This window comes from Lagenorhynchus albirostris, chromosome 9 (genome assembly GCF_949774975.1).
Source record: "Lagenorhynchus albirostris chromosome 9, mLagAlb1.1, whole genome shotgun sequence".
Classification (NCBI taxonomy): Eukaryota; Metazoa; Chordata; class Mammalia; order Artiodactyla; family Delphinidae; genus Lagenorhynchus; species Lagenorhynchus albirostris.
In genome coordinates, this window is record NC_083103.1 from 99,124,849 (window position 1) to 99,138,169 (window position 13,321).

Sequence of the window (13,321 nt, forward strand, 5' to 3'; positions counted from 1 at the left end):
CCCTCTGGCGCTGGGGCGGGGGGTGGGGGGTGCGGCCAGCACAGAGAGCTGCCACGCCAGACCCTTCCGGCTCACAGAGAGCCCCGACTAGGCCATTCCAGGCAGTTCTCCTCAGCCGGGAACGCGGAGACCTGGCTCATGGCATCCTGCCAGCTGTGTGCTTCTTAAACCATACCTCGAAAGGATGGGGTCAGAGAAAGCTCAAACTCCTTATCAAATCCGTTGGTGGGAACATTCTTTAAGTTTGATTTTCTTTTTTTATATAAATTTATTCATTTATTTTTGGCTGCATTGGGTCTTTGTTGCTGTGCGTGGGTTTTCTCTAGCTGTGGCGAGCGGGGGGCTACTCTTCGTTGCGGTGCGAGGGCTTCTCACTGCGGCGGCTTCTCTTTGTTGTGGAGCACAGGCTCTAGGCAGGTGGGCTTCAGTAGTTGTGGCATGCAGGCTCAGTAGTTGTGGCTCACGGGCTCTAGAACGCAGGCTCAGTAGTTGTGGTGCACGGGCTTAGTTGCTCCACGGCACGTGGGGTCTTCCTGGACCAGGGCTCGAACCCGTGTCCCCTGCATTGGCAGGCGGATTCTTCACCACCGCACCACCGGGAAGTCCCTGCTTCTGTTTTTCTTAACGCTTCTCTTTTTCACATACTTATCCCTCCCACCTTCTCTCCCTCCTCCCAACCTTGGACTCATCCATGGTCTCCACCTTTGACCTTCATTCTTTGACATTCTGTTGCCTCTTTTCCGAAACTCTGAACCTCAATGAGAGCTAACTCTTCTTAGGACAGTGCTTTTGAGGAGGACATGTAGACACGCAGTGAAATGAGAAAAACTCTTTATGGAACTAATACATAGAACTGTAGGCAGGCTGATTGTAATTAAGAATAAAGAAGGAAGTATTCAAGTAGTGAAGAGAGGGCTGGATGCAGTGACCTTTGAGGCCCCTGAAACTATGAGAATGTAGACTTCTTTCCAAGCACAGGAGCTGCCCGACTGTGGAATGGGCCACCTTTGAGGTCACACCTCATTCTTGGACCTGATCCATCTTGGGTCAGGTCCGTGAGGACCTGTGTGACCACTGTTAGTATAAGGAGGTTTCCGCAGCGTGGGCGAGACTGGCCCAGGGGCCTCTGGTGCTCATTCTGAGTCCAAGTCAGAAGCTCTGTGATCACTTTGGCCCCAGAGGAGTTTTGGTTTGTGCCGCTGAATGCCGGACCTCACCCACAGGAGCGGGAGGCGGGCGGTTGCCATCCTCAAGGGCCCGTTGGTCCCACCATGCAGACCTGAGTTGAGGGAACAGGCGAAGCTCCTGGCTTTACTAAAAGCCGTATTCTTAGGGGGAAGATGGGCGTCTTGCTGAGATCAGAAGAGCGGGGGGTGGGGTTGTTGTGGAGGCGCTGCCTGGAGTTTGGCTTCTCCTACCCTTGGGGGCGTCCAGCTCAGCTCAGTGCCTCTGTGGAGAGTGGGGTCCTGAGGAGGGAGGGTCAGAGCCCGTCTGCCGCCCCTGCAGCCCCTGTGCCCCAAGGAGCTCTGGCACTTCGTTCACCAGTGCTACGGGAACGAGCTGGGCCTGACCAGCGACGACGAGGACTACGTGCCCCCCGACGACGACTTCAACACGATGGGGTGAGCGAGGCAGAGGGCAGGCTGCCCGGGGAAGCCTCTCCAGAGGGGTGCGGGCGGCTGGGGAATGGCGTCTAAGTAAGGCCCTGGCGGAGTGAGGGAGGCCCCGGGAGGCCCCTCCCAGGCGGAGGGAGCGGAAGCGGCAGCTGGGCCAGCGAGCAAAGGGCAGGTGGGAAGCGGGGAGGTCGGGGAGGTCGGGCTGGACTCAGGGCCGCTCGGTCAGCGTGATGATTGGCTTTTCCTCAGAGGGGGATGAGAAGCCAGGGAAGGCTTTGAATGGATAATTGATGAGATCTGACATAACATTTTAACATCGCTCTGGCTCCTGGGTTGAAGATAGAGTGAAGGGGAGCCAGGGCAGGCTGGCTAAGAGGCTGCCAAATCATTTAGATCACTTAGATGAGAGGTGATGGTGGTTTGGACCAGGAAGGTAGCAGTAGAAACAGCAGTAAGTGGTTAGTTTCTGAATATATTTGGAAGATAGAACCAGACATATTTTGAAGGATTTGCTGATGGCCCAGAAAGGATCCAAAGGTGGCTTTAAGGATGTACCAGCAGGAAGGATAAGGTTGTTCTGAACTGAGATGGACAATACTGTAAGCAGAGCAGATGCGGGGGAAGGTCAGAAGCTTGATTTTAGGCGAGTTGAGTTTGAGATGACTGTTAGCCACGTGGAGAGGTCACATAAGCATCTGTGTGTGTGAGTGTGGAGTTCACCGGGAGGTCTGGGCTAGGGACATAACCTTGGGGGTTACTAGTGGCTGAGACCACCAGGTGGCTGAATTAACATGAGAAGAAGCTCAGGGACTGGGCCTGGGAACACTCAACAAGAGAAAGAGGCAGCAAAAGAAGTCACAAAAGAACATTCAGTGAGGGAGGAGGAACGCTAGGAGAGTTTTCGTATCCTGAAAGCCAAGGGAAGGACGCTGTGAGGAGAAGGGGCTGCTGTTGGCAGGCTAAGACAGATGGGACTGCAGAGTGATACAGTATGCTTGAGGTTGGAAGGTAGAGGCTTGGTGGTCATGTGAGAGGCAAGAGGAATGGACAGCAAGGAAAGAACGTCAAACGTGTGGTGCATAGCCCAGGGCTCAGGTACCACTTCTGACACTTAATAGTAGTTATCACTTAGCCTCTGTGAATATCTACTTGATAATCTCTGAAACGCATGGAATGATTTGCTCAGAGTTGTTATGCGTCCAGATGAGGTCACATGTAAAGTATAAATTAGATGCTGATGACGACGGTGATGACGATTTCTCCCTTGGGGGAGGCTCCGATGGCATCCCTGAAGTTGTCCGCAGAAGGGCACCTGCCTTTATCTCAAGGAGGGTTTTTCCTCAGGTGTGCAATGCAGAGAAGTTTGCTAGTTATGATCCAGAATCTGGGCAGGTCCCCTCGAAGGGCACTCATGTCCAGAGTCCTGTCCTGGTCACTGTGGGAAATCAGATGTATGCTCGGAGCCCGGATGTTTGATTCACATGGTCAGGTTGGGGTGGGATGGGAAGCCAATGGAAAAAGAAAGTTTAAGACAGTTTTCTTATTTAGGTGGGGATAAATCTAAGGAGGGTGCCTAGAAAAGGTGAGTTTGGGGACAGAATTTTACCATGGGGAGGGGGTGTCAGGTGGGAAGGAGGTTTTAGGAGAGCAGTTCAGGGGCAGCGAGAGGTTTGCGGAAGGTCACGCACAGAGCAAAGAAGCAGGAAAGCCCATAGTTTTGGATGGATCGGTGGGTGTGAGTTTCTTGTGAGCCTGCCGTCTTGGCCACTGAGGCTAACGTGGGTTCACACTGTCTCTTTTCAGCTACTGTGAGGAGATCCCTGTAGAGGAGAATGAAGTGAATGACAGCTCATCCAAAAGCAGCATAGAGACCAAGCCGGATGCCAGTCCACAGCTGCCCAAGAAGTCCATCACCAACAGCACGCTGACATCCACGGGGAGCAGCGAAGCGCCCGTCTCGGTACGGGCGGGGAGCCCTTTGCTTCCTCCCAATCCAGTGGCAGTGTTTCCCAGCCTTGTTAACTCCACGGGACCCCAACCTGGGGAGCAGGTGGAGGGGAGGTTCGTTACACTGTGGTCGGTTTACGCAGGGCGGCATCCTGGGCAGAGGGACTCTCTGCATTCAGATGAGTGTAGAATCCAGAGCTGGGTTCTTGGTGCTTCGGGTTCCAGGTTTTGTGTGGCTTCGGAGCAGATGAGAACCATTTCAAGTCCACTGTGTGAGCTTTGCTCTTGGTGGGCTGCTGTGGTCCGCCCACTGGTGGAGAGCTATTCCAGGTCTTTGTTTTTTCACTGCCTCGATCTAAAGTCAAAGTTGTACATGCAGAGAGGACTGCAGAACTGCTCTCTGTTCATTCATTCCGTAAATCGTGACGGAGCTCCTGGCGTCGACACTCCGGTGTATTTTCCTGCTGTGCTAGGCTTTGCAGAAGAGACAGAAATGTATAAGAAGGACTCTGTCCTCTGGGACTTGGTTGTAGAGGGGATAGAAGCTTGGTGAGGGAAGTGTCTGGGTGTGAGCTGGCAGGTAGAAGAAAGGGTTCCCAGAAAAGGGAGCCTTGTATTCCAGTGGCTTAGGGGTCAGACCACTTGGCCTTAGAATGACAGCGTCGTCCATTTGATGCCTACCTCCATTTTCTGTCTCAGAGGTTGACTTTAAAATGTAAAGAGTTGTACCCATTCCCTCCCAGGGCTAATGGGAGAATGAATCAAAAACTGCTTAGGAAGCCTTTTGAACCTCTCAGAAAACAGGGCACTAGTTGGAGGCAGGCCCACGTCGTTACAGGACGGTGGAGGCCTGGCCCCAGGAGAGGAGCTGGACTACGGAGCTGCCTCTGTCCATGCGTGGGGCTTGGTGTCAGGAGAAGGGTAGGGCCCTGTGCTGTGTCCTGTCCTCCCCGGCAGAGCTGGGGAGACCCCTGACCCCCACAGCCCAGCCCCCGAGCAGCTGCGTTCTGAACGTGCGGGCTCCCGTGGCCAGCTCTCTGACTCCCTCTTGGAGAGTAGACCAGGCTGACCGCTCTGTCCCCACCCCAGTTTGACGGCCTGCCCCTGGAGGAGGAGGTGCTGGAGGGCGACGGGTCCCTGGAGAAGGAGCTCGCCATCGACAGCATCATCGGGGAGAAGATTGAGATCATCGCGCCCGTGAACTCCCCTTCGCTAGACTTCAACGACAACGAGGACATCCCCACCGAGCTCAGTGACTCTTCCGACACCCACGACGAAGGTGGGCGTCTGGCAGCGGGGGCAGAATGGCACTTCCTGTCTTCTCCACACATTTTGAAGGCTTAACGGATGTTCCCATATGGAGGCTGGAGTCAGTCTGGGTTCCTGGCGGAAGGGTGGGTGGGTAAAACAGCTCTTTTCAAAAAGGGGCACTTGTTATTAGCGAACATCCCTTTTTTCAGGCACTCACCGTAGTATCCTTGTCATTTTATATTTGTCTTTGTTTTTTTTTTTTTTTTCAGTTTTTTTTTAAACATCTTTCTTGGAGTATGATTGCTTTACGGTGTTGTCTTAGGTTGTCTGCCATTTAGTCCGTCACTCCATGTGCCCCCTGTTGGCACCGGCGTGCCCTGCAGCTCTGCCCCTCACAGTGTTTACGCATATACGCCACAAGCAAAGTGCTAGTCCGCTGGCCCTGGAAACACGTTTTAACAGACACTTGCTTCGGTGGCTCTAGCATGGGGATTTCGGACCTAGACTGTTGCCTGGTCAGACAGACTGAGGAGACCGCCCTTCTCTCTCATACTTCTAAGTGGGTAGCTTCTCACTTCCCTCCTGCGTAGGGCTGGCGTCTAGCCCTCCCTCGGGAACTCGCTGCCTCTGACATTCCAGGCCAGATCCTCAGTGTTCAGGAGTATGGTTGATGGCTTACCTCCTTTGAGTTGGTGGTGGGTTCTGACTTGCAAGGCTGTGCAGACAGTGCTCACTTACCCACCCGTGGACGGTCTCCTGCGAGTCACCTGTAGGGGTATTCTCACCTGTGGTGGGCTTGCCCACTGCCATTTGGGGTGCAGGGTCGGTGCAAAGGACTGCGCAGGTGGGCACCGCCTAAGAACCGGGGTGCCGTCGTGTAAACTGAGAAGTGCGCCCGAGCTGTGCGCCACAGTCCTGATCCTGCAGTCATGCGCACGGACGCTCCAGGATGCTCGTGAATTCCCCTCTGGCCTTCTCAGCGTCACAGGGATGCCAGAAATGGCAGCGTTCTTCTTGAGATCAGATAACAGCCCCTGCAGGGGCAGTAATTAGGGCCTGTGGGGTGCCGAGGGCTCAAGAGGAATGCCGGGGTTTGAGCAACTCACCGGTACTCAGAAACTCTCTCCTGTAGAAAATGAAATTTTTTGAAGGGGGTATAGGCTGCCTTATGGAAGGAGAGCAGACCTTGTGCAGAGATCACAGCCCTGCAGACCAGACCAGCCTCAGAAGCTTTTGTAAAAACAGAGTTGTCAGCGTCCCTGGAGACACCAGTGCCATGGGTTGTGATGACATTTGCTGTCAATTGTGGTTTAATTTACAGACTCTTGATAACTGATCCTCTGGGTTCCGGCAAGCCCAGGAAGTAGTCATCTATTTAGACTTTGGTCTAAGATCACTTTAATTAGGAAGGCTTGAGAGTGTAAAGGCAAATAGCACATTCCCAAACTCTCTGTAAAGCTATAGAGTCATAACGTGCACGCCCGCTGAGGAAGGAGGCCGGCTGACGCAAAGCCACGGACGGCGGAGGCCAGGGCCCCGCTGCCCCACCCCACGGCCTCCTTTGAGCCTTGGTGGCCGTTCCCACATTAGCCACAGAGGGTGCTCTGGGGGTGTCCCTGAGGTGTCCCTCACCTTCCCTGTCTCCCTCCTCATCCCCTCTGCAGGGGAGGTCCAGGCCTTCTACGAGGACCTGAGTGGCCGGCAGTACGTGAATGAAGTCTTCAACTTCAGCGTGGACAAGCTGTACGACCTCCTGTTCACCGACTCGCCCTTCCAGCGGGACTTCATGGAACAGCGACGCTTCTCAGGTCCGTCCCTCCTGGGGCTGGTGCCTCCCACCCCTTCCCGCTCTGTCCCCTCTCCTTTCCTCTCCTCCCAAGCGCCCTCCTTTTCCAGGCCGCCTGATGGCCCGGGGCGCCCCCTTTGTGGCCTCACGCGGTGCCGGAGCTCCTCGGGGCCCTGCGGGGTACTCCTCCCCGCGCCACCACGGCTGTACGCTCGCCCGTGGTGCCCAGACCCTTGGTGCCGGGCCCCAAAGGCTCGGCGGTGAACAGGATCCGCCAGGGCTCACCGTCTAGTAGAGAGTAGCAGCCACCACGTCCTGTCGGCACCTGCTGTCCGCCAGGCACGTTACACTGTCTCATTCGGTCCTCCAGCCTGCCCTGTGTGCCAGGGCTGTGATCCCCACGGTACCAGTGAGGGCGCTGAAACTCAGACCATTATTAGACGCCCAAGGTCATGCAGCTACTAGGAAGGGGCCCAGCTGGGATTCATACCTCAAGCTCTCAGCGCCGATGCTTGGCACCTGTGTGCTCCTTGCCCCTGCCGCACCGCAGGGACCGGCAGGGCTGCTCGGGGTCCGGGTCTGTGGAAGAGCCCTTGGGCATCGGCGAAGCCCTCTGCCAGGAGGAGGGGAGAGCCGAGGGCACGAGGAGGTCATGCCTCGGAGCAGAGGGCTTGGTCCCAAGGATCCCAGGCCCTCATCACAGTAACTCCAGTGTTGCCAGCTCCCCCGTAGGTGGCCCCAGGACCTCCTGCCCGAGCCCCGGAACAATCAACATTGTGGAGCCCTGTGTAGGATTTCGGCCATGCTACAATGAGCTTCTTTCTGCTTTGACGCCCCCTCCTCTCACCCTCCTCCCCCGGCCCTCAGGCTCCCGTTGGCTTCCTTTTGGGGGCCAGTCGGCAGTCAGTACGGTCAAGAGGAGGGCACTGGAGGGGACGTTCAGATGTGGGGATGGCACGCCTCTCTCCCTCCGTCATCCCACGGCTCCTCTCTCCCCTCAGATATCATCTTCCATCCGTGGAAGAAGGAAGACAATGGAAACCAGAGCCGAGTGATTCTTTACACCATCACCCTTACCAACCCTCTGGCTCCCAAAACTGCCACTGTCAGGGAGACACAGGTGAGCCCCGGGCAGAGGCCAGTAAGGGCGGGCTGGAGAAGCCTCTGTTCTGTCGTGGAGGATTCAGGAGAGACGTCAGCAAGGAGCGTCTGGGTGACGGTGTTGTTTAGCCCTGAAACGGCGGCATTTGACATGCTTAGATGCTGCCGTTTCCCGTGGTTCTGGGTCCCCGTTCAGAAGTTGGGGGTGGGCTGGGGAGGTTAGGAAGGAGGTGCTTTTCCCGTCTTGCTGCTCGTCAGCCTCGTCCCACGACCCTTTCCTTCCCACAGACCATGTACAAGGCGAGCCAGGAGAGCGAGTGCTACGTGGTCGACGCCGAGGTCCTCACACACGACGTGCCGTATCACGACTACTTCTACACCATCAACCGCTACACTCTCACCCGCGTGGCCCGGAACAAGAGTCGACTCAGGTGCTGTCTCTACGGCCGAGCGGGTGCGGAGCAAGTTCCTTGTGCACCTGGGGGAGCTTGCAGCAGAAAGCGTGGATGTGCTCCTGGGGACGAGGGGGAGGCTGGGTGTACCGGCTGCTGCCTCAGCCTTTATTCTGTCTCCTCTCCGGAGCCTCCGAGACCGCCCCCCATCCTGACGGTTCATGCTTCTCTCCACCACGTGTTCCCTTTACCCCTCTGTGTGTCTCTTCAGTAAAACTTTTACAACCACTGCTTTTTAGTGGTTGTCTGCAGTTTATAAGATACTGTGTAGGTACTTCACCTCCAAGAGCTGGTTCTTTAGAATAACCCAAGGAGGTGGGTTTATCCTCACTTTTCAGATAAGAAAGCTGAGGGTCATACAAGCTCAGTAACTTTTCCAAGAGGCAAAAGTGCTGAAATCCAGGTCTTAGAAAAGCAAGTCTCTGCCCTTCCCACCCTGCTGGGTGCTGGGCTTGTTGCGAGTTCCTGCACATGTGTCTTCCTGGGTGGCAGCTCCGGCCATCCTGGCCGGCAGGAGTCCCAGTCCACACACCACTGTGTTCCCAGCACCCAGCACGGGGTCTGCACACAGCAGAGTCAGAAAAGGTTGATTGAATGATTAGTTAGATGCCGTTTGCGGGTCGAGTCCTGTCCTGGGCACTGTGACGTGCATTCAAGGAAGGAAGAAATTTAGACCCTAACACTCTGCGAAGCTTGTAGTCTGACTGAAAAGCCAAGACACACACCCATTTGAAAATAACCGATCATGTACCTGTACCTTAGACCCAGTTCTTCTGGCTATACGGAGCAGAAATTCACTCACGTTCAAATAAAATAGGAGTTTGGTGAAAGGCTGTGAGAGGTCTCTGGGGAATCGGGAAGATCTGAGTACCCACACCTTGAAAAGGGACGAAGCTTTCTCTTTTTTTTTTTGCGGTACGCGGGCCTCTCACTGTTGTGGCCTCTCCCGTTGCGGAGCACAGGCTCCGGATGCGCAGGCTCAGCGGCCATGGCTCACGGGCCCAGCCGCTCCGCGGCATGTGGGATCTTCCCGGACCGGGGCACGAACCCGTGTCCCCTGCATCGGCAGGCGGACTCTCAACCACTGTGCCACCAGGGAAGCCCCGCTTTCTCCTGTGTGAAACATTTTTTTTGGTTTCGGTGCTTCTCTCTGAGCAACTCCTTGTCCCTCCCCGCCCCTCTTCTACTCCCTCCTTCCCTCTCTCCCTTCCTTCCTTTTCTCCTCCCTCCCCCCCCCACTCCCTCCCTTCTCTCTCTTCTCCCCCCTGCCCCGCTGTCCCTCCCCTGCAGCATCTGTGTTCCTCGTTTCCAGCTTCCTTGGAGGGTCTTCCCATTGGATGTCCCTTCTGTCCAGCTCACGCAGAGGTAGTTGGTTGACCCCAGACAGACCTTTACAGAGAGGTGCCCACCTTCAATCCAGGGAATAGTTGCTGGGTGGGGGTGACGTGGCCGTGGACACACACACGTCAGACCAGGGTTGGGGGTGAGGTCCCTTCTTCCTCCTGAGGGCAGAGCAGGGAGCCTTGAACGTGGGGGCGTAAACTGGGAGCATCTAGTAACCGATGAAAGTGCACCTTCAGGAGAGGCAGAGCAGCGTGACTGTGCAGCAGCAGAAGGTGATGCTGCAGGGACGCGACAGCGGAGGTGCCCACGACGGGGACAGAGTGCTGGGGACAGAGCAGGAGCTGGCGAGGTCCCGGGGAGGGTGGAGAGGCAGGGGCCAGGCCAGGAGCTGATGAAGCCCTTAAAGGTGGAAGCCGCGAAGCCCGAGAGCCTGCCCGGGGCTAAAAGTCTCTGGAGAAGGAGAGAAGGGCCCTGGGGCCGGCAGGCTGCCCGCCATCCAGAGCCCTCCTGGGATGAGGCCGAGTGGCATCATGAGCGAGCTGTGGGCTTGGAGTCAGAGCCCTTCTTGTTAATCTTTGGTCCGCTTACAAATTCTAAGACTCAGTTTTCTCTTCTATGAAAGGAGGGTAAATCCACTAGCTTCACCTACCTCAAGGGGTAGCCAGGGAGGTCAGGTGATGTGGATGTGAAGGGGCTTTTTTAACTTGTAAAGGGCAGCACCCATGTGAAGCTGCTGCGGCCTTAAACCTGAAGCTTCCTTTTCCCAGCAGAGGAAGGTCCGCGTAGCAAACGGCTGATCTTGTCTGTGGCTTGTTTCTCAGGGTCTCCACAGAGCTGCGCTATCGAAAACAGCCCTGGGGACTGGTGAAAACGTTCATCGAGAAGAACTTCTGGAGTGGGCTGGAGGACTACTTCCGCCACTTGGGTGAGCACCGCCCCTGGTGCTGGGTGAACCGTTCCGCCGTCACCGTTCAGGGCCTGAGAGGCATGGGGCACGGGGAGAGACGGGGGCAGTGAGCGGGCCTCACGGGGTCCCTGAGTCTGCCCCAGAAACGGATGCAAAGTTCAGCACGTATGTGAACGTATGCACGTTGAAGAGGCCCTGACTGTGACCTTCATGAGATCGTCGTCATGAAGGGATCCATGACCCCCCCCCAAAATGAGCCTGAGATCCGGGCTCACTGGCGGTGATGCTGTTATGAGAAGGAAGTAGCCCGAGAAGGCGTCCATTGGGAAACGTGACGTGCCCCAGATTGCATACGTGAGGGTGCACGTTGGGAGCCTTTGTCTCTACACACTGTTGAACGACCCAGAGAGGGTTTGGGGCTGGGCTGGGTCCCAGGAGTATTTCCTGGGGCTCACGGGCATCCCTGAGGGCAACATCCCAGAGTACAACAGGGGGAAATGGTCCCCTTAGAGAAGGTTCGGCTAGGAGTAGACAGCTGCTTTTGGAGGCCAGTGTGCTGGGTTGGAGGTAGGGGCGGATGTCCTCTGATGTGGCCTTTTGACCCTGACAGAGAGCGAGCTGACCAAAACGGAGAGCGCCTACCTGGCTGAGCTGCACAGACAGTCTCCCAAGGAGAAGGCCAGTAAGGCCCCGTCGGTGCGGAGGAGGAAGCGTCCCCATGCCCACCTGCGGGTGCCCCACCTGGAAGAGGTGATGAGCCCCGTGACCACACCCACCGATGAAGATGTGGGCCACAGGATCAAGCACGTGGCAGGTGTGCGCGGGTGGGGGCCGGGGAGGCGTGGCCTCAGGGCTGTGGGCGGGACCTGCGTGCCTACGCCGGGCACACAGGCGTGCTCCTTTTGCAGCCTGGCGTGGACTGTGTACAATTGGCTCACGACTCGTTACATCTGAGGCTCCGGATGCTCTGCCATTTCCCTTTGCCCTTAAGCCCCTCAGCCCTTGCTGAACCCCCCTGTGTGCTCTGCTGAACAGAGGTTGCCTTTGGGTTTCTGCCTCCATGTTCCCTGAGCTCCATGGCTCCCTGCATGCCTCGGCTCAGGCCTGCAGCTTCCGAGCTCTTGGGACATGCTCCAGGGAGAAGCCGAAGGTCAGCCCCCAGGGTTACCGCATGACACAAAGGTCAGGGAGTGCGAGGCAGCCCCCTCCTTGGCCCCCTGCCAGGCAGTGGGGCTCCCTCGTCCCATCCAGCCATTCACAACCTCCTGTCTCTGCTCGGTCGCGGAAACACGCAGCAAGGGATTTTCAGGCTGTGCTCTGCACTCCCCCGGATGTTCATCAGATTTGGGTGGGGCAGGGCAGGGGCAGGAGGAGGGTGCCAGCCTTCCTTGTCCCCCCCGGCTTCAGCCAGGGCGCTCCCACGTTGTTCGTGAGTTTTACATACAGGACTCCTGGCTAACTTTGCATTCGAACAAACTGACCCTCAGTGGATTACGTGACTCACTCAACGTCCTGTGGCCAGTTATGGATGAAGCCAGAGCTGAAAGCTGTCTCTGGTCCCAGCCCAGTGCTGTTTCCCTTCCACGGCTGCAGGTCGCTTTGTCCTGCACCTGCATGTCCTAGCTACATAGGTCAGGTGACTTTCTCATTTGTTCGGTCACTTTCCTGTCCCCCTTGCCCTCCAGGAGCTTCCCTTCCCTGAGGGCCGGGTCCACATCTCGCATCGTTGCCACGACAGCGTCACGGGCAGTTCTGTGCATGACCAGCATCATGTCGGTCGTTGGTGGGCTGGCGGACCACGTGGTGATGACCTCTTTCCTTCTCCGCACAGGTTCCACGCAGACACGGCACATCCCCGAGGACAGCCCCAATGGTTTCCACCTGCAGAGTGTGTCCAAGCTACTGCTGGTTATCAGCTGTGTGTAAGGGACTCCGGCTCTCCTCCCCCGCCCTGCCCCGGCCGCCTTCCTTTCTCGCCTGCCACCTCCTCCCCGTCTGTCTTCCTCAGGCATCCGAACACCCTTGCTGCTGCCCTGGTTTTTGCCTTCTCCTCTAGTCCCTCTCCAGATCGGTTGCTCTATCTGTCCTTCCTTGCCTCTTTGCTGCTTTTTCTCTGTTTTACTCAGCACTTACTGTATGCTAGGCCTTCAGGATTCAGAAGAAAATGCTGCATGCAGCCTCCATGCCCTTCAGGAGCTCAATTTCAAGTGGGTCAAACAGACAGGAGATTGACAGTTGCTACACTGTTGAATAAATGCTAACATAGAGATGCCACAGAGCATTTTAGGAGCGCATTCATTTGTTTGTGACAGACGTTCTGGGTGTCCGCTCTGTGCCAGGCGTCGGGACTGTGCACTTACGGGGCCCACCCTTTGGCAGGGTGGCCGGACACAATCGATGACTAGAGTCCAGGAAAAGTGTATGCTTATTTTAATATAAGCCGTGTATAATCACTGCCATAATGCTATAAAGCTGTGGGCTCAGTAACTTGCACAGAAAGATGCTGGGCCAGGGAGCAAGTTCGTTGAGAAACATGAGGGTGTAAGATGGGAAGACAGCTTTCTGAAGTGTGAGCCCAGAGCCTGCTCAGGACTTTGGTAAACCTTGAGTAGGAGCAGCTTGGACAGCTAAGTACAGACAGCTCCTGCGCTTGGCCAGGCCCACTGCCTGACTGCCCAGCCCTTCCTGCCTGGGCTGTGCTGTGAGACGTGGCGGTACAGCTTGGGGGGTGCTCGGGAGCTGCCCAGACGCTGGCTCTACCAGGTGTGCACCAGGCGTTAGACTGTGCGTAGCTCTGTCCTGCTTCTGTGACTCCCACCCCACCCCCAGCCCTTCATGCCTTCACTAAAGTCTTGTTCAGGATTGCAGAAGCAGGGGCACAGCTCTGCCCACAGGAATCTGGGAAGGAAGCCCCGGA

At 56.4% G+C, this 13,321-nt stretch overlaps 1 protein-coding gene across 2 annotated transcripts in view; it reads left to right on the forward strand.

Moving 5' to 3' along the window:
- The window catches only part of GRAMD1B (GRAM domain containing 1B), a 177,160-nt gene that overhangs the window by 152,811 nt on the left and 11,028 nt on the right, over window positions 1-13,321 (forward strand). For both annotated transcript variants that reach the window (XM_060160638.1, XM_060160639.1), the window contains 9 exons: window positions 1,507-1,622; window positions 3,420-3,576; window positions 4,653-4,842; window positions 6,479-6,622; window positions 7,602-7,720; window positions 7,990-8,132; window positions 10,319-10,422; window positions 11,015-11,218; window positions 12,236-12,326. In XM_060160638.1, coding sequence (XP_060016621.1) covers window positions 1,507-1,622; window positions 3,420-3,576; window positions 4,653-4,842; window positions 6,479-6,622; window positions 7,602-7,720; window positions 7,990-8,132; window positions 10,319-10,422; window positions 11,015-11,218; window positions 12,236-12,326 — 1,268 coding nt within the window. The remainder of the gene's footprint in view (window positions 1-1,506; window positions 1,623-3,419; window positions 3,577-4,652; window positions 4,843-6,478; window positions 6,623-7,601; window positions 7,721-7,989; window positions 8,133-10,318; window positions 10,423-11,014; window positions 11,219-12,235; window positions 12,327-13,321) is intronic.